A 21928-nucleotide genomic window follows, 5' to 3' on the forward strand; every position below is an offset into this window, starting at 1 on the left:
CAGCTGACCCTGCCACGAAGGTTTCTACCAGCTCTTCCCCACGACAAGCCCTTTTGGGACCGGCAGTGGGGTTTTTGTCTCACCATGGTAAAAATGTAATTAAGAAATCAAGGAGGGAGGGGGGTATTTGCTGGCTTTGGGGGGAGGAAGCATTATTTAGTGTTGTTGATGAGATTTTGCTAAAAATCCCAAATCTTGTTGCTTCATTGCTCTTTTCACTTCTGCTCAGTGTCTCTGCTTGTGACATCCCAGTCTGGCTATATGTGGAGTCATGACGTCATGAAGAAAGGCACTGATGTCACAGGCTCGTCAGGACAAACAGGCTTCACTGTGGATTTCAGAAATGGGTGATTTCACCGGGAATACCAATTTCCCGTGTGAAGGTTGGCGTGGCTGCGAGGGCTGGGGGGGGGGGGGGGGGGGCGCGGTGCAGCCCTCCATGCCAGTGGCTCCGGGGGCTGCTGGCCTGGCCGGCATCGGGGGCAAAGGGTAAGGGGAGCAGCGGAGGGCGGGGGGAGGAAGACGAGGAGTGGGGGGGCCGGGCATGCAGGTGTAGGGGGGGATGTGGAGTGAAACCGCAGCCCAGCGTCACCGGTGTTCGTCGGGGCCAGCACTCCCCGGGGCAGCTGGTGTCGGGCAAGGGGTGAAGTATCCCTCTGCCGGGGGAGCAGCGGAGGGCGGGGGAGCGGCGGTGTGGGCGTCCCGGCAAGGTCAGTAGTTGCAGTGGCGCTGGCAGGGCTGGTGGACAAAGGTCACGGCATGCTGCTTGGCCCGGCGCAGCGGGCGCTGGCGGGCCTGGTTCTGCCGCTGCAGCGCCTTCTGGCTGAGCCAGTGCTTCTCCGCCAGCTGCTTGGCCCGCTGCACCCGCCGCGCCTGCCCGACCTTCTCCAAGATGGTGGCCTTCACCGAGAGGGACCTGCTGTGGTGCGGCATGTGCCGCTCCAGCCGGGGCTCTGGCACCTCCCTGCAGAGAAAGGGGCCGTCAGCGGCCTCTGGCACCCAGCCCTCGCCCACCCCGGCAAGAGGGGGACCAGGATCTCCAACCCCCTCCCGTCATGCCGTGCCCCCAGGATGGACCTGGACCCCTCCCACCCCAGCAGCCCGCCAAGGGGTGGGGAGGCTCCGGCACAGGCGGGCTCTAGGACACCCGTGATAAATTCAGACACCACCAGGAACGGGGCCGTCCCCGCAGTCCCCCACAGTGGCTAAGTCCCTTGAGCCCAGTGGAGGGAAGCCAAGCCCTGCTCATTTCCATCCTGCTTGTGGTCTCCTGGCCCGTTTCTAGCTTCCTTTGGCCCCCTTTATGCACCCTCTAGCGTTGAGGTTCCTCTGAAGCTCTTGAAATCAAGCTGTGGCCCTCAGGGAGACTTTGCAAAGAGAGAAGTCCTGGACGAACAGTGTCCGCTGGCCCATGTGGAGGTTCACCCCAAATTCTTGTGCCGCGGGTAAGTAACCACGCTGCGGCACGGGGGAGGCGTTTCCTCCTCCCCTGCCCCGGTGAGGGGATCCCAGGGGAGATGCTGGAGGGCTGGGACTGGGGGCCAGCGGGGAGCCTGTGGCACAGTGGGACCCGGGGCCTGGCTGGCAGCACCACGGCTGAGCATACGCATGGTCAGGGCTTTCCCGGCACTGCGGGGCAGCGGTGGGCAGCCACGGGGAGAGGGCAGAGCTCCCCAGGGGCTGCAGCGAGGCTGTGGCCCTGGGGAAGGGGGGGGGGGGGGGAGGGGGTCCAGCCCACAGCTCCTGGGGGAGGAGAGGGCAGTGGGGCCATTTGGGGAATTTCTGTTTATCCTTCCCCCCCCCCCCCCCCCCCCCCCCCCCCAAACTGGACTTTGGGGCAGGGACAAATATCTGCATCCATGGCTGGTGGCATCCCGCTCCCCCCGTGGCTGTGGGACACCCCTGTGCTGGGCCAGTACAGAGCCAGGAGGGGGACTGGGGGGGCTGCAGCACCCTCCTGCCTGGGGGAGCCGGGTGTCTTGGGGGGGGGGGACCACTGTGCCCAAAGGCCACCTTGTGCCATTGGGTTTGCTTTGCTTGTGCAAAACCCCGTGTTTAAGCCCAGCTTGGCAAACCCCCCTGTACAGGCAGTAGGGTGACAGGTGGCATCAGCACAGGCGGCCACACCAGGAGACTCTGCTCGGGACAGGGAAGGGGGATGTGGCCCTCTCCCACCGCAGCCCAGCAGCAAGCTCATGGTCCTGCACCCATGGCTGTCTCAACATGGTGTTGAGATCCCCTTAGCAGAGTATTTCGGGCCACGGAGGCTGCCATCCTTGCACAGCGCCGGCCGGGGCACCCTGCCAGGTGTGCAGGGTGCTCCCTGAGATGGGACATGGGGACACTGAGGTCCCCCACAGCCCCACTCTGCCCATGGGCAGCATGGGCGAAACGCTCCCGGCCGTACGCGGTGATTTGGGATGCCAGGACTGACCATCCATCCTGGTCCCCCAGTGGGTGCTGGGGCCGGCAGCCCCCGGCGAGCACCCCCAAGCTGCACTCACCTGGCAGCATCATCCTCGGGGCCCTCCCCATCCACCTCGAGGGTGCTGGTGACGTAGACGGACATGCTGGGGTGCTCGATGAGCAGGTCCTCCATGGGGCTGCTCCCCACGCCGCCGGGGCTGGGCCCCTCTGCAGTAAAACAGGGGGGAGGGGTGACAAACCAACTCTCGTCCATCAAGCAGGGACTGGCCGGAGCCGGGGAAGCAGCCGGCAGCGGACCGGGGGGAGCTGGGTGGGATCGCGCCGAGCGCCCAGTACCGCCAGCACCCACTCGCCGGGCTGCACCGGGGCAGGCACGGCTGCCTGGGGGTGGCGGGGGTGCAGAGCCATGCGGGGTGCAGCGGGGACACACACACATACCATGTACAGTGGGGAAGGGAGGGGGAGAGAAAGGGGCATCGTTAGTGCAAGAGACACCCCACCACCATCACCACCGCTAGAGACAAACATGGCATCAACGGGACCTCGTGGGGAGGGAGACACCAGCAGTGCCCTGCACCGCACCCCAACCAGCACCCTCTGCACCGGGGCGGCTGCCGGTGCTGTGGTGTCCGGCTTTGCTAAGCCAGCAAGCAATGGAAATGGTTCTGGTTAGGCAGTTTAACCAAAAAGTGGGGGAAACCAGCAGGGTTTACGACAGCAATTTTTTTTTCTTTCTCAAAATGAAGGAAGAAATTGAGCCAGCAAGAAACGCTGCTTTTGCCTGTTCTTACAGCACCTGAGCTGTGCCATGCCGCTCTGGAGGAGTGCCGGCCCGCCTGTGATTGCAAACACTGCCTGGCACTTTGCAAACATTGAAACCAAGCATACACAGAGGAAAAAAAACAGTTCACACCTTTGTTTTCTGGAAGAGACCAGGGGACTAAATTCTTCAGCAAAGGTTTTCGCTGCGCCTTCAGCTTCAGTCCATTAGAGGCCGAGTTTTGGGTGGTTGAGCCAGGAGCTGCCACCCACACCCCTCTGACACCCCAGCCTTCCTCGCCTTCCCTTCCTCATCTCCACCTGGCAAAAGCACTTGGGCTGGTGCTTTTTCTGCCTGTGCTCAGAATTACTGGTTGTGTTATGGGAAGGGAGCCTGCGCCTAATGTTGAGCTCACTGGGATACCCAGACCCGTTCCCGGCCTCATCAGGGGGATTTGAGGGAACTGGTCTCAGGGAGGGATGTGGTGCAGTATCTATATGGACACATGTGACCCTGTGGATGGGTGAGGGTGCAAGATAAATCAGAGGTGAATGTGTTATTGCAGTGGAGAAATACAGCACATGAAGCATAGGGCCAGCATTCGCCACCCAGCACGTCCCCGGCTCCTCCCGCAGACGATGCCCCAGCCCAGGGCTTAGGGCAGGCCACAATTAGCCTTGTGAACATGAGAGTGTCTTTCTTCAGGTCAGTGGATATCAGCCTATTAATAGTTGTTGACATTCCGGGCTGGAGATTATTCGTCAGCCTGGAGACAGCCATTGAGCCTGGCCGGAGCGTTCCCGGTCAGGCAGCACTCCCACAACAGGGGGGCTGTGGGTACGTGGAGCAGGGGACCCAGCGCAGCTGAACCCTGCCCCAGCCATCCATGGCTACCTGTCCCCATCCTTTGCCAAGGTGAGTTTTAACGTCACAAGGAATATTTTGGGGTCCCCAAATCCCTGGGTGACTTGCAGCCATATCACTAAGCACTGGGAAATGCTCTTTGCTCCCTCCCTGGGTGCTGAGCAGAGCCAGGCTGCGTGATGGGGCGAGAGGGGCATCTGAAACGCTCCCAGGAGATGTGGTTAATTCAGATGCATTTTGCAACACATGGGTCAAAGACCTGGCTGAGAGGGAATGAATTTGGAGGCTTGTTAGGCTGCCCCGCTGCTGGGAGGGAGCCAGGCTGTGAGATGCTTGTCAGCCGCCGTGGCTCAAAGGTGAAGGATGGGGGCTGGAGCCAGTGGGTTTAGTTTTTAAAGTGCTTTGCATAACTCCAGCCTCAGAAATATGGCTGAAATAAATCGGCCCCTCACTGGCTGGGGAATGCTATGGGAAAAGGCAGCGGTGGTGCCAGTGGGGATTAGCAGTGGGGTGGCATGTCCCAGGCAGACACACTGCTGAAAGCCAGCTCTGCACCAAGGGCCTGGCTGCTAGGTTGGAGGAAAAAAATAAAGGGGAGCCTTTTGTACTGAAGTCATCCCTGGGTCTCTGCTGAGCCGGCTGCCGTCTCGGACCCGGGGGATCAGGGCACAGCCCAGCGTTTCTCTGTCTGGGGAAACTCCTGGCTCCTTCTGACATGCTTTGGGCATGTTGCAGCCGTTGCCAGCTGGCCCCGACATGTGGCAGCTGTGTGCCTGTTGCTCCAGGGACCTCCTTGCAACCAGCCCCCTCCTGTGTCACTGCTGTGCCCCCCCCAGGACAGTCACCAGAGAGCCCAGAGGACAGGGAATCCTCCATGGCTGCCTGTGCCCATGCCACCCATCCACCTCTACCAGCTCTCCATAGTGCTCCCACCAGGCACGGGGCTGTCCCTCTCCCCCATCCCAGGCTTGTCTGTGCTCCGGTCCCCTCTCCAGCTCACCACATGGGGGAAAAACCCTAACGAATGACTCGCATCACGAAAACGAGCTCTGCTCAGTGCACAGGCAGGGAGCATCTGCTCTGAGGACAGATGCCTGCAAGAGGGAGGATGAAACCCTCCTCCTAAAGTTAGTGGGGCACCACAACTAACCAGAGGCTGCAAAAGCAGACCATGGCCACCAAGGATCTCCTGCACAAGCAGGCTTGTTTGTCTAAGTTTGCTGCTCGATTTGCAAGCAAAAGGTCATAAAATTATCATTGCAGTTGGTTGAGTCATCGACCCTACAATAGCAATGCCAAGGTCTTAATGGAGCTAGAGAAGCTCTTGACACACAAGGAATTTGACCCGCCTGGTTGGTGTCAAACAGGGCTCCGGATGGTAGTCACCGTCCCTGGGAAAGGGGAACCCTTGAGGGATCTCTAGGTACAGGGACCTTGCGCCAGACATCCCTTGTCTGAGTGCTGTTGGCATGGACACTGGGAATGATTTGGGAAGATAAGCCCTTTGGAGTTGAGATTTGCTCCCCTGATGGACTCAAATGACCCAAACATGGCCAGATCACCGGCAGCACGTCCCCAGCTGGGACATGGGACCGCTGCTGCCTGCCCTCATATGGGGAAAATCCCGGCCCCCCACCAGCGCCCGGGGACCGGGGTTTCCCCCAGGGGAACAGGCTCCTGGTTTGCTTTCAGCAGGGGCATCGCGGGGAGTGGCTGAGCCCAGCTCCTCCGGGCAAAGTGCTGCCCACGGCACAGCTTAGCTGAGGCCACGGCTCTGCCACAGCTCTCAGGCAGACAGACCACGTGGGCTGGCATCCCCCACCAAGCCCCCAGCGGGCAGGATCGCACCAAAACCCTGGGTGACCTCCGTGGGCTGGTGCTGTGCCAGGGTCCCAACCTGGCACAGGGGCACCTGGAAGCTCCAGGGCAGCAGCAGCCCTGGCCGGGGACGCTGCTGCTGCTGCTGCCCCCACGCTGCCAGAAAGTTGGGAACCACCACTGGGAGAGGAAAGGGAAAAAGGAGGAGCAGGCCAGGGGCTGCTGCAGTGACCACAGGGCTGGGCGCCACAGGCAGGGCGGGGGGACCAGGGGAGGAGGGATGAAGGGCAGAGCTGATCACGCGTGATGGAAGCTCATCTGCTGTCATCTCAAGGGGTTTGCCCAGCTCCAGAGAGACAAGGTGCAGCAGAGGCTGTGGGAAACCAGTCCCCCTCACTTTTCTCACCTGCAAGATCAATTATGAGCCAGCCATCCTCCTCCTCCTCCTCCTCAACAAAGGGTTTGGGCTCCTCCAGGCCTTCCGGTGTGTTGCTGTCGCTGAAGAAGAGGCTGGTGAGACGCTGAAACATGGTGTGGAGTGGTCCAGCGGGATGGACGGTGAGTTAGAGCTACTGCTGAACACTGGCTTCCAGGCACAGAGAAGGGAGAGATGGGCAGGGAGGGGAAAAAAACAGCACTCGAGGTCTCGGTGGTGGCGCAGATGCTTTGCTGCTAGCGAAATTGTAGCTGAGTTAAATGGCCTGTAGTGCAATTCTGAGGTTCTTCACTTGGCTTCAGTGCAAAGGCCTGTAAAAGGGAAAGAAAAAGGAATAATGCATTTGGACTGGCTGGCAGCGTGCCCCTCCTGCATCCCGGGGGCTCGGACAGGCCGGAGGGGCCGGTGAAAAGGTGGCTCTGGCACTCATCTGTGCCGTGGGCTGTCCCAGCTGCTGGCATCTCCAAGGGCATCATGCACTGTGTCTGAAAGCAGCAGTGAAGGGCTGGGTATCCATGCCCTGCAGCCCCTTGCCTGCACTGAGCCCTGCATCGTGTCCCCTTCCTCATGGGTAGTGTGTCCCAGGGGACCCATCCGCCAGAACTGGCAGGGGCAGAACCAAACACTGTCCCAAAGTCAGGCTGGGACCTGCCTCCCCTGGCACTGAGCGGGCATTGAGCGTGGCTGGTGGCACTAAGCTTTGCTGGAAGGGCAGGGCAAAGGGTGCAATGCTGCTGTCCTATCTGAGGACCGATGGCACGAGCTGTCCCTAAAACTCACCACCAACCCACTGACAGCTACGCCAGCATGGCCGCCCTCGCCTCCTCAAGCTGGGTCCCAAGAAGCCCTTGCTAGCGTTTTGCTCGAGCCCTGCCTGTGCCGATACCTGCTTGAGGCTGGTTTAATTTTGAAAGTCATTACTGTTATTGTCGTTCTGTGTGTGTGCATATCCGCAGGGAGGCTCTTCTGATGCAGCTGCGTTCCATTGCCACCCTCCAGCCCCAAAAGATGACACTGTCACATGTGTCATCACTGCTCCTTTACAAGGACCTTACAAGGAGCCCCGGGACAAAGCGCTTGGCTATGGGTTGTGTCTCAGCACCAAGCGCACAGGCATCAGCATGCAGGAGCGAGCGGCAGCAAGCATGCCACCCCCTCACACACACACACACAGCGGGGCAGGGCAAGGACGGTGTTATCCCAGCCCTGGGCGAGTCTCTGCTCCATCTACGCTCATCACTGTTTTACCCCTGGGGAAACACATTCCCCGCAGCTCAGAGGGAGGTTAGGACTCACTGATTTTATTAATGACTGCAAAGCTCTCGGAGAGGCACAGACAGATGGCAGCCACAAGGTGCAGAGTGATATTTGTGCGGAGGAAATGCTTTTTGGTCCAGAGACATTAAAGGGCATTAAAATGCCATCAAGAGCTAGATGCGGGGAGAGGGGACAGCTGTCTGCTGCCTCACTTGGCACATTGCTGTGGGTGCATTTAGAGGGCAAATCCCCAGTTCATGGTTCTGCCGATCAAGGTGGCGTAGAGCCTGCAAGTGGTCTTGGACAACATGGAATGGGAAGGGTGCAGGAAGGCACAATGTGTCTCTGCCTTGGTGCATACACGTGCCAGTTCTCCAACAGCTCAAGTTCTAGCTCAGACCCCCCCCTATTGAAATGGTCTCTCCAGCCTCAACATTGCTGGGAAGGACGGCTGGCCTGGGTGCTTGCTGTGGTTCTGGGGCTCAGGCATGCTTGTATTTATCCATTGTGGGATCGCTGTGCCTTTTGCCTTCTCTTAGGTGCCTCGGGAGGTACAACACCTGCTCCACAAGGCAGAAAATGAAAAATCAAGGGGAGCCTTTCCCCATGGGTGGGATCCCCTGGGCTTCGGAGGCTCATCCTGCATCTCTGCTGCCCTGGGATGCAGAAGGGAGTGCTGGAGCGTGAAGCAGCCTCACAACACCCAGCTCTCCCTCCCTGGCACAGCTGGGGCAGCAGCGTGACACTACGTGTCCCCTTGAGCAGGTCTCAAGCCCCAGGTGACTTTAGTTGCCCCAGAGGTGCAGGACAGACCACGCTGCTACAGCCGTGCCTGGCTCCACGCCCTGGTGCTCAGGGGTCTGGCCGCCCCCGAGCCGCATGCTTCCCACTCCCTCCGGGATGACAGCCCCCCACCACCGTGGTTCATCCCCTCCACTCGCACCCTGCGCCCACATCCATCCGAGGGGAGCGGCTGCAGCTAAACGAGCTGGGTCCCAGCTGGGACGGCGCGTTCAAAACAGACTTGGCTGAGACTCAAAGAGCCTCTCGCCAGGATGAATTGGAGATCGGTGAGGATTCCCCGCTCTGTGTCCTAAGAGGGCTCCTGGCTTCCCCTGGAAGCACTGAGCAGAGGGTTTGGGGGCACTGAGACATGACAGAGCCGTTTCCTCCGACTGCAGTGAGAGATGCAGGCTGTGCTAAGGCAGCTCTCACCTCCCAGCCCCCATCACCACCAGGACCATAGCAAAGCCACAGCTTTTCTGTTGTCCTCCAGCACACTCACAATTAAATTATCCAGACACCCCCCTTTCCTGGAGCATTAAAGCATAATAATATAAGTGAGGGAAACAACATGAAGAGGGGCTGATATCCAGATGGGCAATGAATGGAAACTGGCCCATTGGGCTCTCTCGTGTGCTCTGTGCTGAGCACAGTGGGGATTTCCCTCCCATGGGACCCATGTGCGCATCCATCCTCCCCCAGGCTAGGCTGGCAAAGGGCACCCAGGACAGCCCTGAAGGCTGAGGTACACAGGCATGGTTTAATTACACGCCAGTTCTCCCTGCCTGCAATCTGAAATCTGGCAGCTGCCTGGAGCACTTGCCTATATATTAAATATCTTTTAATATTATATTAATATTATTATTATTTAATAAATGTATTAAATATCCAATTGCGGCAGAAACCCCATTGCTCCCAGGTACCTGCTAGTGGTATCTCAGGGCTTCCCACTGCTTGCTCTTCCCCAGGTCCCCAGGCAGGAGGGAGAGGGGCAGGAAGCACCCAGCAGCCCGTGGCAGGCATGGGGGACTCGGATCCCCCAAGGCCACCATGGCCCTGGCCCAGTGCAAGGCCAAGAGTGGGTTCATGCACATTTTGAGCTAGGGCAGCTCTGTCTGCAGCATTCCCAGGCCGACAGAAGCGCTGAGCCAAGGCTGACCCCAGCGTCACCGTGCAGCTTCTCAGGGTGACACACCAGGGCTGAAGGGGGCTGGGGACAGCAGGGTCCCCTGAGCTGCACCCTGAGCCCGCCTCACTGGGGAGAACACTGGAAATGCTCTTGGCCTGCCTTGGCCAGTGGCCTACGTGCAAATTTCAGCCTTTTTTTTTTCCCCCTAGACATGCATGCCACACAACAGCGGAGAGATGGGGACAAGAGCTAGCACACAGGGGGACAGGAGGAGGCCAGTGGCCCCAGCCCAGCTGCAAGGGGAAGGTCACCCAGAAAAGCACCCAAGCAGCTACCGCAGGCCAAGGTCTGAGCCAGGCAGACATTTTCCCCGTTGCCTCAGCAAAGCCAGCATAGAATGAGCTTGCTGCTGGACTGCTGGCTGGCTCGGCATGCACAGCCCTGCTGAAGCTCCTTGCCCGGACAGGACCGGAGCGCTCTCCTCCGCTCTGCAGGCTTGGCTTGGAGAGCCCCCAGCAAGGAGTCATCCTCAAGCGAGTTCAAAGCCAAATAATAAATTACACAGTCAAAACAGAGAGCAGAAAACCTCTTATTTTTATTTTGTTAAAACTTGACAGCAGCTTTCACTGGACAGTAGCAAAGCCAGTCTCCCCCTCTGCCCCTCCCAGGAGCAGCACTCATTCCCCTGGCACCCGCCTGCTTAGAGACTAGTCCCCAAAAAAATCACAGGGTGCATCAACGGGAAAGTCAGGAGCTGAAGTGTCTGGACTCCACAGGTGCCCACCCTAACCTGACAAGAACTTTCCTTTCCTGAAGACACAAGTCACAGCAGATACTATGAGGTTCAGTTGCCCCCTCTCCCAAATTTAACTTCATTTTCCTTATCTCTATAATTAAAGGCCCTGGGATAGACACACTCCCATCACGCACAGCCAACCCCATCATAACGGGCTGTCAGGGGCCATCCTGCTGCAGAGCAAACCCACGGTGTACCAGGAGGGCTGGGGCAAAAGGCAAGGGGGCTCACAGGCAGCTGCGATAGCTCCGGGGGCAGCAGGAAAAGAGTTAAAAGCTCCCCCAAGAGCAAAAGTTGACATGGATCATTTTAAAGGATCATTCCCCAAAGAATTTAAATAAGTCACCAGCTATCCCCCTCTCCGTGCTGGGGTAGTCTGAACCACCCACTGGTGTGAGGGGGTCCATGCTGTACCGTGGTGCATGGGTGGGCTACGCGGGTAGGGCAGAGCTTGCAGGATCAGCCCCTTGGATAAAGTAAGCCTCCCTCACCCCAGCTCCCGCTGCCTGAGGACACCGCAATCCTAAACAGGACCTTGGGGAGGTTGATTCGCTGGTAAAACCTGCGAGAGCAACCATGGGTTGGCAGCGGCGTGGACAGAGCCGGCAAAGCCAGGGTGCTGCACCATGCCACGATCCTCACAGAAGGGCTGCCCGGGGCTGCTTGGCCAGACTCTGCCTTGGCTGCCTGTCCTGGCCGGAACAGGCGCTGGGCAGAGGGACAGACAGCACGATCAGACAGGCCTCGTGGGAAGAGAGCAAAGGCTTCCCGAGAGTCAGAGCAGCCCTGCCAGGGCCGGCCCCGGCAGTGCTCAGGGAGCCGCGGGGGAGCTCCTGCCAGCACAGCTGGCAAAGCCTTCAGGATCAAACCTGCAGGGTGGAGGCAGGAGCTAGATCCTGGCAAGCAAGGACCAAAATGAGCTTTAATCCTCACCCTCACTTTATCCTGTCTGCTCTGAAATCCTCAGCAACACTGTGTTAAAGAGGCAGGATCAGGCTCTTTATCTCCGAGATGCACCCTCAGCAAGTTTGTGGATGACACCAAGCTGAGTGGTGCAGTTGATTCGCCAGAGGGACGGGATGCCGTCCAGAGGGACCTGGACAGGCTGGAGAAGTGGGCCTGTGTGAACCTCATGAAGTTCAACCAGGCCAAGTGCAAGGTCCTGCACCTGGGTTGGGGCAACCCCCAGTACCAGCACAGGCTGGGGGATGGATGGGTTGAGAGCAGCCCTGCGGAGGACTTGGGGACACTGGTGGGTGACAAGTTGGATGTGAGCCGGCAACGTGCGCTTGCAGGCCAGAAAGCCAACTGTATCCTGGGTGGCATCACAGGCAGCGTGGCCAGCAGGTCGAGGAAGGTGATTTTCCCCCTCTGCCCTGGTGAGACCACACCTGGAGTACTGCGTCCAGCTCTGGGGTCCCCAGCACAAGACAGACATGGACCTGTTGGAGCGGGCCCAGAGGAGGCCACGGAAATGGTCAGAGGGCTGGAGCACCTCTGCTATGGAGAGAGGCTGAGAGGGCTTGGGTTGTTCAGCCTGGAGAAGAGAAGGTTCCGGGAAGACCTTATTGCAGCCTTTCACCATATAAAGGGGACTTATAAGAAAGACGGAGAGAGACTTTTTACCAGGGCCTGTAGTGACAGGACAAGGGGCAATGGTTTTAAACTGAAAGAGGGTAGGGTTAGACTGGACAGAAGTAAGAAATGTTTTACAGTGGGGGTGGTGAGACAGTGGACCAGGTTACCCAGAGAAGCTGTGGATGCCCCATCATTGGAAGTGTTCGAGGTCAGGTTGGACGGGGCTTTGAGCAACCTGATCTAGTGAAAGATGTCCTTGCCCATGGCAGGGGGGTTGGACTGGATGGTCTTTGAAGGTCCCTTCCAACCCAAACCATTCTGTGAGTCTATGATGTCCTATCCACCCTAGAAGGGAGCAGCTCCTGGCCAATGTGATCAGTGTATCATCCTTGAGCCACTCCAGACCCTCCCTGCAAGCCACCGAGAACATCAGCTCCTCAGTGTCACCGTCATGGAGCGTTGGGGGTGACTCTCTTGTCCCTTCACATGCCAAAAGGCTCCTTAACCGGCTGCTACCAACAGCACCCAGATGGCGAGATGGCCACATGCCACCTCAGTCCCTGCAGTTTCCACCAAGCCCTTCTCTGGCTGGGACAGCCCACAGCCATCAGCAGATCAAGCTCCAAAGTTTCTCCAGGTTTTTGGAAAGCCTCCACTTTCCCTGAGGCAAATATTTGCCCCATTTACACCAGGGGAACTGGGGCTGGCAACCTCACAGGAACTGCAGTGCGGGAGGGACCCGAAAATCCCTGCAAGGGGATTTAAGTCACTGCTGGGCAAGCAGTGCCTTGTCACCAGGCAGATGCGGTGCCCACAGAAGCAGTTTGGACTGGGAGGTGGCTCCTCTGCCCCACTGGTGGCCAGGGCTGGTCAGAGCTCCGGTGCCTTCTTCAGCCCGCCCATATCTGCCAGATGTCCTGCATCCATGGAGGAGGCACGGCCAGCGCTGGGGCACAAGGGGACTGCTGCCACCCTTCCCAGGCTTCCACAAGCCCCCTTACTTGGCAGGTCAACCCCATCCCAGGCCACTGCCAGCAAGAGGGGACAGCCCACAGGTGACGCTCACTTGAGGACAGATGAGTTTCTTAATGACTGAAGTTTATCAGAATCCTTCCAGAAAGTCCTTTTAAAATTAGCTGGAGGGTATTAAATATTAAAAGTTAAAGTAGGAGTAAGGAAACCATAATGCATCAAGGTTTTTTTTTCCCCCCTTCAGAAACCTCAACACAATAATTAGTTTTCTGAGTCACCATCACTGCAAATAACCCCAGGAGCTAAGAATAGGCAAAAGGATCGGCAGCAAAGCCCCGGAATGTGCCAGGAGCTTGCCGGGGCGGGAGCCACAGCTTCGCAGGGCTGACAGCTCCCAAAAATCACAGGCTGCAAGAACAACAGCAACTCCGCTTGGAAATGGCAACAGGCTCCCTGAAACTTTCCATAAATACTTGGCGGCAGGAGGGATGCTGCTGACAAGCAGCAGAAGCGGTCCTTCCTCGGCAGAGCTAAGAATACCCTGAGCAGTCATCACAGCAGGCGTTGGAGGTATAAATCAGGTGCCTTCCTCCAACCTACTTGGGAAATGTTATTTTCAACTCATTTTACCTAAATTAGACAAGCGTTTCACAGGCTGCTCTTGCTGTGCTGTATGTACCAAAATCCTAAACCTAGCACGGAAACACAAAGTGAAGGAGAAGGGGGTCCAGCAGCTGGGCAGCTCAGGGGGAACCCTGCTCATCACCCAAAAATTACCAGTGAAGCATCCCTGCGCGGTCCTCTATCCCTCCTCATCATGAAGGGACCACAGCTGTCAGGGGCTTGCCCGGGACAGTTTGGCAGGGCTGGATTAATGCATTTGGTCACTCAACTGCGCTACAGCTCCTGCTGATCCCTTTGCTTCGCCAGCAGCCTCATTTATGGGGTTCCCCTGGTTGCACAGGCAGAGCTGGACCCCAAGGCTGCCGCTGGCACAGGCAGACCAACTCCAGCAAACCAGAGGCTGATTCACAGCCAGAGCCTCTTCCACTGCAGAACGGGGAAGTGGAGGGGGGAGAAGGCAGAGAGTAGTTAGAAAAATTCCCAAAAAACCTCTTTGTTGTGAGACTGTCATTATTAATGGCAGACCAAGCCAGCACCTGGAAGCGCTTTCCTTGGTCAGCCCAGGAGCTCAGCGTGGACAGGAGTCCCCATGTGCTCCTCCAGATCCCACCTGAATGAGGGGAACTTGGGGTCGCAAAAAGGCGGGTGTTTTTCCTGGAGCTGGTGTCCCCATCCACAGCGGCTCCCTTGTGTAACTGCTGCAGGAAAGGTCCTTGCCCCAAGGACAAACCCAACCTTCTGCTATTTGATGGCATCACGCAGAGCCCTGGAAAATCTGTCAGTGGCCAGCAGCATCTGAGCAAGCAGGAAATTTTTAGATTTGCCATGAGCTGTCCTATGAAATTTTAGAAGTTTCCTCTCTGGGATGCGCTAGGTGAAACATCCCTAGGAGTGTGCACATTGAGAGGGGAGCAGCCCCAACATTACACCCTCTGTAAATCGCAGGAGGCTGAATACTAACTGGCAAGTTGGACTTTGATACCGCAGGAGCCCCGAGCTCCCCACCAGCTCCATCCCGAGCCCGCCCAGGGCCATGTGTGCACTGGGGTGAGACTTGCCTGTACACGGCTCGCTGTGCAATTAGCACTAAAAAGCTCTTAGATAAGAGTTCACGTCTCAGGTTTTTCCAGTCTTGCTACGAGCAGGTGATATCGGTTTATTCTCGAGGGGAAAAACTTCCATTATGTTTCTCCTTTTGTGTCCAGCCAGCCAAGCACCGATTTGTTGCAATGGGTTCCTAATGGTGACAGTGAGCTACAGCAGAAAGCTTTTGTCTTTTTTTTGGGGGGGGGGAGGGGGGCAGAAATATAAAAGGAGAGGAAAGGTTTATTTTAGAGCAAAAAAAATTGTTCTTGGCACTTTGTAGACTAAGCCCACTGCGAAAGAAGGTACAGCACAGTCCTGTACCGGAGCCCAACACCTGTTTCTGGGATGGTTTCCTACCCCAGCAAAACCTCGGCCAAATTAGCGACAGCACTTGGCACCCGCCCAGCTCAGCCCTCGCTGGTGCTGCTGTCAGCAGTGGGTGTTGCTGGTCCCAAGAGCAGCACTTTAAGCCAGCAGCTTGGGACCCCAGGGTGCCAGTGCCTTTGCTCAGGCTCTCTAAGCAGGGCTGTAAGCTCCCCTGCACACAAGAGACACAAATGTATAGACATATGTATATGCATAAGAAAATTACAAAAGCAATAATGCCCTTTTTAACATGTTTCTACAGTTACACTCCACGGAGTCCAAGTTTTTCAGCTGATGAGCCCTTCAGATGGGAGCAGGTTTAGTACCCAGGGCCTCCCAGGCTCAGCCAAGCTGCTGAGGTCCCGAGGCGAGAGGCATAAAGTCCGTAAGAAAGTTGGCCTTTTAGGGCTTATGACATTTTTGAGCTGTCCCAAAGCAGGCGCACTTAGAGCAGAAATAAGGAAAGCAGCCGCTACGTGTGGTACCCGAGGCACTCGTGGGCTCAGCATCCCGGCACACGGTGGTGCCGCACCAGTGGCGCTGTGGGGTGCCACGGCACGCACCTCAGCCTGGCACTGCCAGCATCCTTCACCTGCTACGCGTGGCCCCACGGCTCCGTCCCAGGCATCACAGTTAAACTCAGTAAAAATATCCAAGCACACGCCCAAACCTCATTAAAACCGCCGGGATTTACAAAGTAAATCAAGATCTAAAGATTCAAAAGCATCAAGTATTTGCTGGAGTTAGTTAAATAGGAACTACAGATGTAGCTATTTCTATGTTACATGTATTTCTATATTACATATTTACATTCCCTCCTCAAAAAGCCGCATTTTTCACCCAAACAGCCTCTCACAAAAACTGGGAGAGGCGTCCGCGTTCGCGACTTGCCCGGGGAAAGCCACGGCAGCGACTCGCGGGGCGACAGCGGCCGAAGAGCTGCGGGGACACGGGAGGGACGGACGGACACGGGGGGGAAGGACGGACACGGGGGGGACGGACGGACACGGGGGGGACGCCCACGCGGCTCCGCCCGCGCGTTACCACTATCGTTAACCCCCACGTACCACCAAAGCCTCCCCGGGCATCCCGGGGCACGGCAGCCGGAGGAGGCTGCGCTCCGCCGGGTCACGGCAGGACAGCGCGCCCGGAACGCGACGGGGGGGGGGGGGGGGAGGACGGGGGACCGGGAGGGGGGCAGCCTTATGACGTCTCAATGTCATACGCAAATGAGGCGCATACGTCACTATAGCGGAGCCAATGGGAGCGGAGACCAGCCTCGAATCTTAATCCGGTGATGAAGAAACAAACAACAGGCGCGGGGGGGGGGGGGGAGGGGCGGCGGCGGCGGGGGGGGCCCTTGGGGCCCCCCCCGCCGCCGCCGCCCCCCCCCCCCCCCCGGCGGGAGGACACCGGGGCGGTGAGAGCCCGCTCAGCCCCGGCCCTGCCCGCCGCCCCCCGGCCGCCCCGACCCCCCCCCGCAGCGCACAAACCCCGGTCGGCGGGAGACTCACCTCGCCCGTGAAGGGGAGCGGCGGGAGGGAGGGAGCGGCGGGGAGGCGCTGAGGTAGTGCCGGTGGCGGTGCCGATCGCGCGGTTCTGCCGAGCGCCCGCCGCTCCCCCGCACAAATCGGGACCTTCCGACAGCTGATCGTGACGTCACAAAGCGTCCCGCCCGCCGGCGGGTGAGCGGCCAATAGGAGGCGGCGCCGGGAGGGCGGGGTCGGTGGGAAAGGAGGGCACTGCCCACGTGAGCGCGGGGTCCCGCCTCGGGGGGGGCTCCGGGACGGGGACGGCGGCTCCCCCGGGGAGCTCGGCCCGGAGCCGCCGCCGCCCCGCTCAGCCCTGGAGCCGGGACGGGGACGGAGGCGGCGGGCGGCGGCGGGGCTCCGCGTGAGGGGGTCCCGCTCCGTGCGACCCGGCGAGCTGGGAGGCCGGTCCCGCGGGGACACAAGCGCCCGAGGCTGGGTCAGCCCGGGCTCCTTCCTCGCCCCGAGGCCCGAGGGATGCAGCAGAAGGCCCGCGGGGAAGGGCAGGGCTGCGGCAAAGGGAGGGCGGCGAGAGGCTGGGAAACCCCGGGGCGTGCTGGGGGAAAGGCGAGCTCCGGAGCCGGGACGCAACGGGGGCGGAGGGAGGGGGGAAATGCACGAAAAATAAAAGAAGAGCTGAAGCAATAAAGCCCAGCCCGCTGCGGCCGGGCCTGGCCACTCTCGGGGCACCCAGCGCCCCGAGGAAGCGGGGGGGGGGGGGGGCAGGAAGGGTGCGGGCGAGGGGATGCGCTGGGCCGCCTGCCGAAGGAGGCGGGTGGGGTGGGACGGGGGCCCGAGGCTTCCCGGGGAGCGGCCGCGGCCGAACACCCGTTTCCTTCTCCCGGTTGCGCTGACAAGGCCCCGTTCAAAGAGAAACTTTGATGGGACACAGATGCGGGGGTTGGAGGTGAAAGCCCCCGGCCGCGGCGCCCAGCCTTTCCCCCGCCTTCAAACCAGGCCGGGGCTCGGAGGGACGGCTGGTACCTGCGGGCTGTAACCCGGGACATCCCGTGAGTGCTGCAGCCCCCAAGACGCTCGGCAGCACCAGGTTCGCCCTCGTCCTCAGCACGGGCTGACCGTGGGACCCAGGTTTGGTTTGACGTCGTGCCAAGCTTGTCACACGGCAGGAAACTGTCCGTATAAAGATAGAACATTTATTAAAACAGTCACTAACAGAGCAGTTTAAGTGTCTGAGTCACGCGTGGTACAGTTAGGACTCATCTGGCATCATAGGTGAGAATTCTCCATCGCAAATTCACAAGAGGCAGAATTTAATTGAGTCTTATTCAACTCGCAGTCACAAATTAAATAACATTTAGTCTTCTGTAATTGAAGGACCTTGCAGAAGGGTGTAAACCATCGTCAGGAGGAGAGCTGCCACCTGGCAGAGCTCTTACCCCGCTTTGCCGGGAGGGAGCAGAATCCCATGAAGCTTGAAACATTTCTAAGCAGAAAATCCACTCGTTTGGGATGTCCCATGGAGGGCATTTCCAGCTGGCAACAGCAGTTTCAATTAATGCCGCAAAGAGCTGGAGGTGCTCAGCACCGCTGGGCGTAGCGGTGGAGGCATCTGCAGGAGACGCCCAGAAATTACGGCATAACTCAAGCTTGACCCCCGATCTGGTCCCTGCTTGAAGACAACGGCTCATGCTGCCAGTGGGGTTTCATTTTGCTGCTTTTATTAGTACTTGTGTCGCACGAGTGATTACAGCATGGCTCTTACTGGCTACAGTAGGAGTGCAGAAATTAACCTTTAATCCTGCTGCCGTACAGGAGTGGATATAAATAAATGCATCAGAACAAATCTTGCTAGGGTTAAACTTATCCCAGGGTAAATTGTCCCATTCACACTGGCATGCTCCCAGAAGGGGGGATGACCCTCTCTTCCCATTGGGATGGGAAATGCTTTGGTCTCTGCTGTGCACCCTGCCCCCGGTCTTTTACTGCAAAAAAAGGGAGGCAGCCCCCCTCCCAGGGCAGTTATTAGCCACAGTGATTTATTGCTGGGGAGAAGCTGCTGCAAACGCGATAAAGCAGAGGAGCGAACTTCACACCAGCCTGGACCAAAAGCAAAAAAACTCTGGAGTCAGCAGAGGTTGCTGGTAGTTGCTGGGCCTGGCCCTGGGTGCTGCGCTCGGTGGGCTCAAGCAATGGTTGACAGCTGTGCCTATGTGGCAGCGGGAAATGGTGACTTTAATCTCGCCAGTGCAGGGAACAGCGGTCAGGAAGCTGTGGTCGCCCAGCCCTCATGTGCCTACGAGCCTGTGGTGACCGAGCTGCCACCCTGAGCTGGGGTCCATGTCACTCTGCCTTCTGGCTGTGCTACAGGGCGAGCGGGGAGAGCCTGCAGGAGTTGGAGGGGCCCTCTCTTCAGTCCCTGGGGACAGCAGTGGCTGTTGACACTGAATAAGGGAAAGAAAACCAGAGTGACTTCTCTGTGGCATCCTGGGGTGGGATGCAGGGACACCCACCCTAGCAAAGGGGATGACCTGGCTTTGGCTCCCGGATGGCCCTGGCCATCAGGTCACTGAGGAAAGTCACGCTGCAGTGAGTTGACCTGCAAGGCCCTGAGATGGCTGTGCCTGGAGAGGGCGAGCAGGCAGCTGACTGCACATCACCTGCCTGCAGGTAATGGAGAGTTAGCTGTAGCCTTGGTATGTCACAGCATGAGTCTACACCAGCAAGGCGCCTTGGGCCCTGCTGCTCAGATGTGTAACTAGCGGCACTCCGTGTATTTGAGTGACTGTTGAAAATAGGATGGTGATCACATTGGCTTCTGCTTCACCAAAGAGGTTTTGGGAAGCAGCGCTGATAGCTCCTGGCAAGGTGCAGGGCCAGCGTGTAACGCACATGCTTCGTTTCACCCAACAAATGGCATGCAAATCAGTCAGAGCTCTCATTATTTACCCGTCCTTTATTAAAAAAAAAAAAAAAAGGATGCTGGGTCCAGCTACCCAAAACTTCTAAAAAAATAAGAGATCAGGAAATAATGGTATGACTGGATCTTTGCAAAGCCCTCCAAGAACGTGTCTCCAGCATTCAGGATGGGCTGAGCAAGGGTGTCCCAGGGCGTCCCTCCAGCCCCAGCTGTCTGCTCTGGTTTCCCTGCAGGTCCCTGGGGGCACCTCGCTGCATCCCGAGCAGATGCCGGTCCTGGCATCCCTGGCATGAGTTTTTCCCCAAGCCCAGGGAGCACTGCCCCAGTCATTTCTCCTGGTGATGCTAGGATCACACAGGTAACTGCTGAGCACCATGAAGAAGCATTTCACAACCGTGGCCCTGTATGTCCTGGGGGTATGGGTCAACAGCAGGCTGAAGTCCTTGCAGCTCCCAGGTGCCTGCAGGCCACAATCTATTTGAGCCAGGCGGCTTGCTGCCATTTTGTGAGTTGTGTTGCTTGTCAGTTGGGGCTGGGAAAAGCAGTTAATGAAGAGGTACGTGTGCAATGTACAGAGACAGTCCTTAAACACACGCTCTGCGCAAAACAATAGATAACAGGAAAATGAAATGAGCAGAAGCTGCTCTTTCTCCTTCCCCAGAAGGACACCCTGTCCCGGCCACCCCCATTCCACTGTGAGCCCTTGGGGCACTGACTCCAAGGGCCTGGGGTGTGCCCAGAAACCCTGACACCCATCCAGCCCCAGTGAAGCCGACTGGGAGGTGCCAGCAATAACCCACATCCCCGGTGTCCGGGTGTCTGCCATGCTTCAGCTCCTCAGGCTGCTGTTTTCATGCTGCCTGTCCCTTGGGATGGATTTGCCTGGGAGCTCCTGCCTGAAGTTGGTTTTCCATGTCCTAGATCAAGAAAAGGCAACACACACTGTTTTACATCATTAAAAAAATCCTCACTGCTCTCCTTGTGAGAAGCTCTGGCTCCTTGAGCGGTGGCACCAGGGATGGGAGGTGTGCCCGTGGGTGTCAGCTCTGCCTCTACTCACTCTTCCCAAAATTCACTTAAACTGGGCAAAACTACCAGGCGCTGAGAAATCTCAGTGGAGTCTTGCTGGGGTTTAGTGGCCAGAGGAAGATCCATCAGTAACGGGCCCAGCATGGTCTTTCCCACTGCCCTGCTCCCCCAGAGAAGCCCAAGACTTGGCTGGCCCAGGTGGGCTCCATGCCAGGTCCACAGGGCTCCACAGCAGCGTCTCCTCCTCTTCCCTTCTTTCTGCTGGCATCAAAGGGACGCTGGCAGGGAAACACAGCCATGCTTGATCAGACACACACACAGGTGAAGGGTTTGATTCAGCCCCTGCAGGAGCAGGACTGTGTGGACATGGTGTGGCTCAGGTGCTTGTTAAATTGGACTTGTTACGACCTTTGGTCACTTGCTGCCTGGTGGCCAGGACCCCACTGCTCCCAGCACGGGGCTTTGCAGCCTCATCCTGCCCTTGTTCCGCTGCCGGCATCAGCTCCCAGTCCCCGGTGGGTACGGAGACCTCTGCCCACCCACCCAGGCCATGCTGGAGAAGAGCTGTGAGGCTCCTTGGGCTCTGCGAGGAGCTGGGCACTCAGGGAGCCTGCGATTATTTAGACTGGGGACAGATCCTCCTTTGGGGACATCTCGTATGCCTGTGGGACGGGGACGGCGGTGTGCTCTGCATCGGGCAGGAGCTGCTCTGTGCTGCTGGGGCTGGACAAGAGAAGCCAGCCTGAGCGAGGTGCGGAGGGGATGGATGCTGATCACACCTACGGGGCAACCACAGCCCTCCAGCCCCAAGAAACCTCCTTGTGCCACCAACAGATGCCCTCAGCCCATGTGGCACCCAAGGGTGCGGGGGGAGAGACAGGGGCCTGGCTCGCCAGCCTTCCCCAGTTGCTCTGCCCGAGGAGCAGGCAGCAGGCACGCTTCACACCGCACTTTCATCCCAGAAGAACTGCCCATCACCTGAGATGGGGATGGTCCATCACATGAAGAGCTGCAGCCCCAGGCCTGGGATTTGCCGGAGGCTCTGAGCGTGGCTTTCCAGCAGTGAAGGAGCATGGAGGAGTTTACCTAGAGCAAATAACTGTGAGAGCACTCAGAGAATGGCCACAGCCAGGAGGTGACCTCACTTGAAAGAAATCTGGGTGTTATATTTACAATTCTCTGACAAAAAGACCTATTTCCCAAAGATGAACGTGGTACGGATGTTTTGCATTTGTTACAAAAAAATGGACTTGCTTCTATATTTAGAATTTGGGTCACCAGCAGCTTTCTGCCAGGAGACACCAAAACATCTTTTGAAACCAGGGTTGCAAACTGGCTTTCAGCCAGGCAGCGGTGTCCTGTTGGGAGGGCTGCCCAGGGAGGCAGATAATTTGGGGGAGTCATCAGGGGAGAAGTTGGCCGCCTTCCTCAGCAGCACCCAGCCGGGGTGGGCTGTCCCTCCCAGCTGGGGACGCTGCAGAGAGCCCATTGCCATGAGCAGCCCCGCGTGACCCGAGCCCAGGAGCTCTCTGACTCAGTGTGCTGTTTGACTGACACGTTCTTGTTTTCTACAAGCTTCTCGCTTGGCTTTGGGAC

At 58.2% G+C, this 21928-nt stretch overlaps 1 protein-coding gene across 2 annotated transcripts; it reads right to left on the reverse strand.

Moving 5' to 3' along the window:
* Window positions 1–306: 306 nt before the first annotated feature.
* TP53INP2 (tumor protein p53 inducible nuclear protein 2) lies at window positions 307–16532 on the reverse strand. 2 transcript variants are annotated; one of them, XM_076352248.1, is made up of 4 exons: window positions 16411–16532; window positions 6276–6616; window positions 2505–2634; window positions 307–964 (listed from the first exon to the last, which is right to left on the reverse strand). In XM_076352248.1, exons 2-4 carry the CDS (start codon window positions 6397–6399, stop codon window positions 712–714), a joined length of 507 nt encoding a protein of 168 aa, XP_076208363.1. In that variant the 5' UTR covers window positions 6400–6616; window positions 16411–16532; the 3' UTR covers window positions 307–711. The 2 variants fall into 2 exon arrangements, with proteins under 2 accessions (XP_076208363.1, XP_076208361.1); XM_076352246.1 differs by having other exon boundaries at window positions 2505–2808.
* Window positions 16533–21928: the final 5396 nt, after the last annotated feature.

The sequence above is a fragment of the Aptenodytes patagonicus genome, chromosome 14 (genome assembly GCF_965638725.1).
Source record: "Aptenodytes patagonicus chromosome 14, bAptPat1.pri.cur, whole genome shotgun sequence".
Lineage (NCBI taxonomy): Eukaryota > Metazoa > Chordata > Aves > Sphenisciformes > Spheniscidae > Aptenodytes > Aptenodytes patagonicus.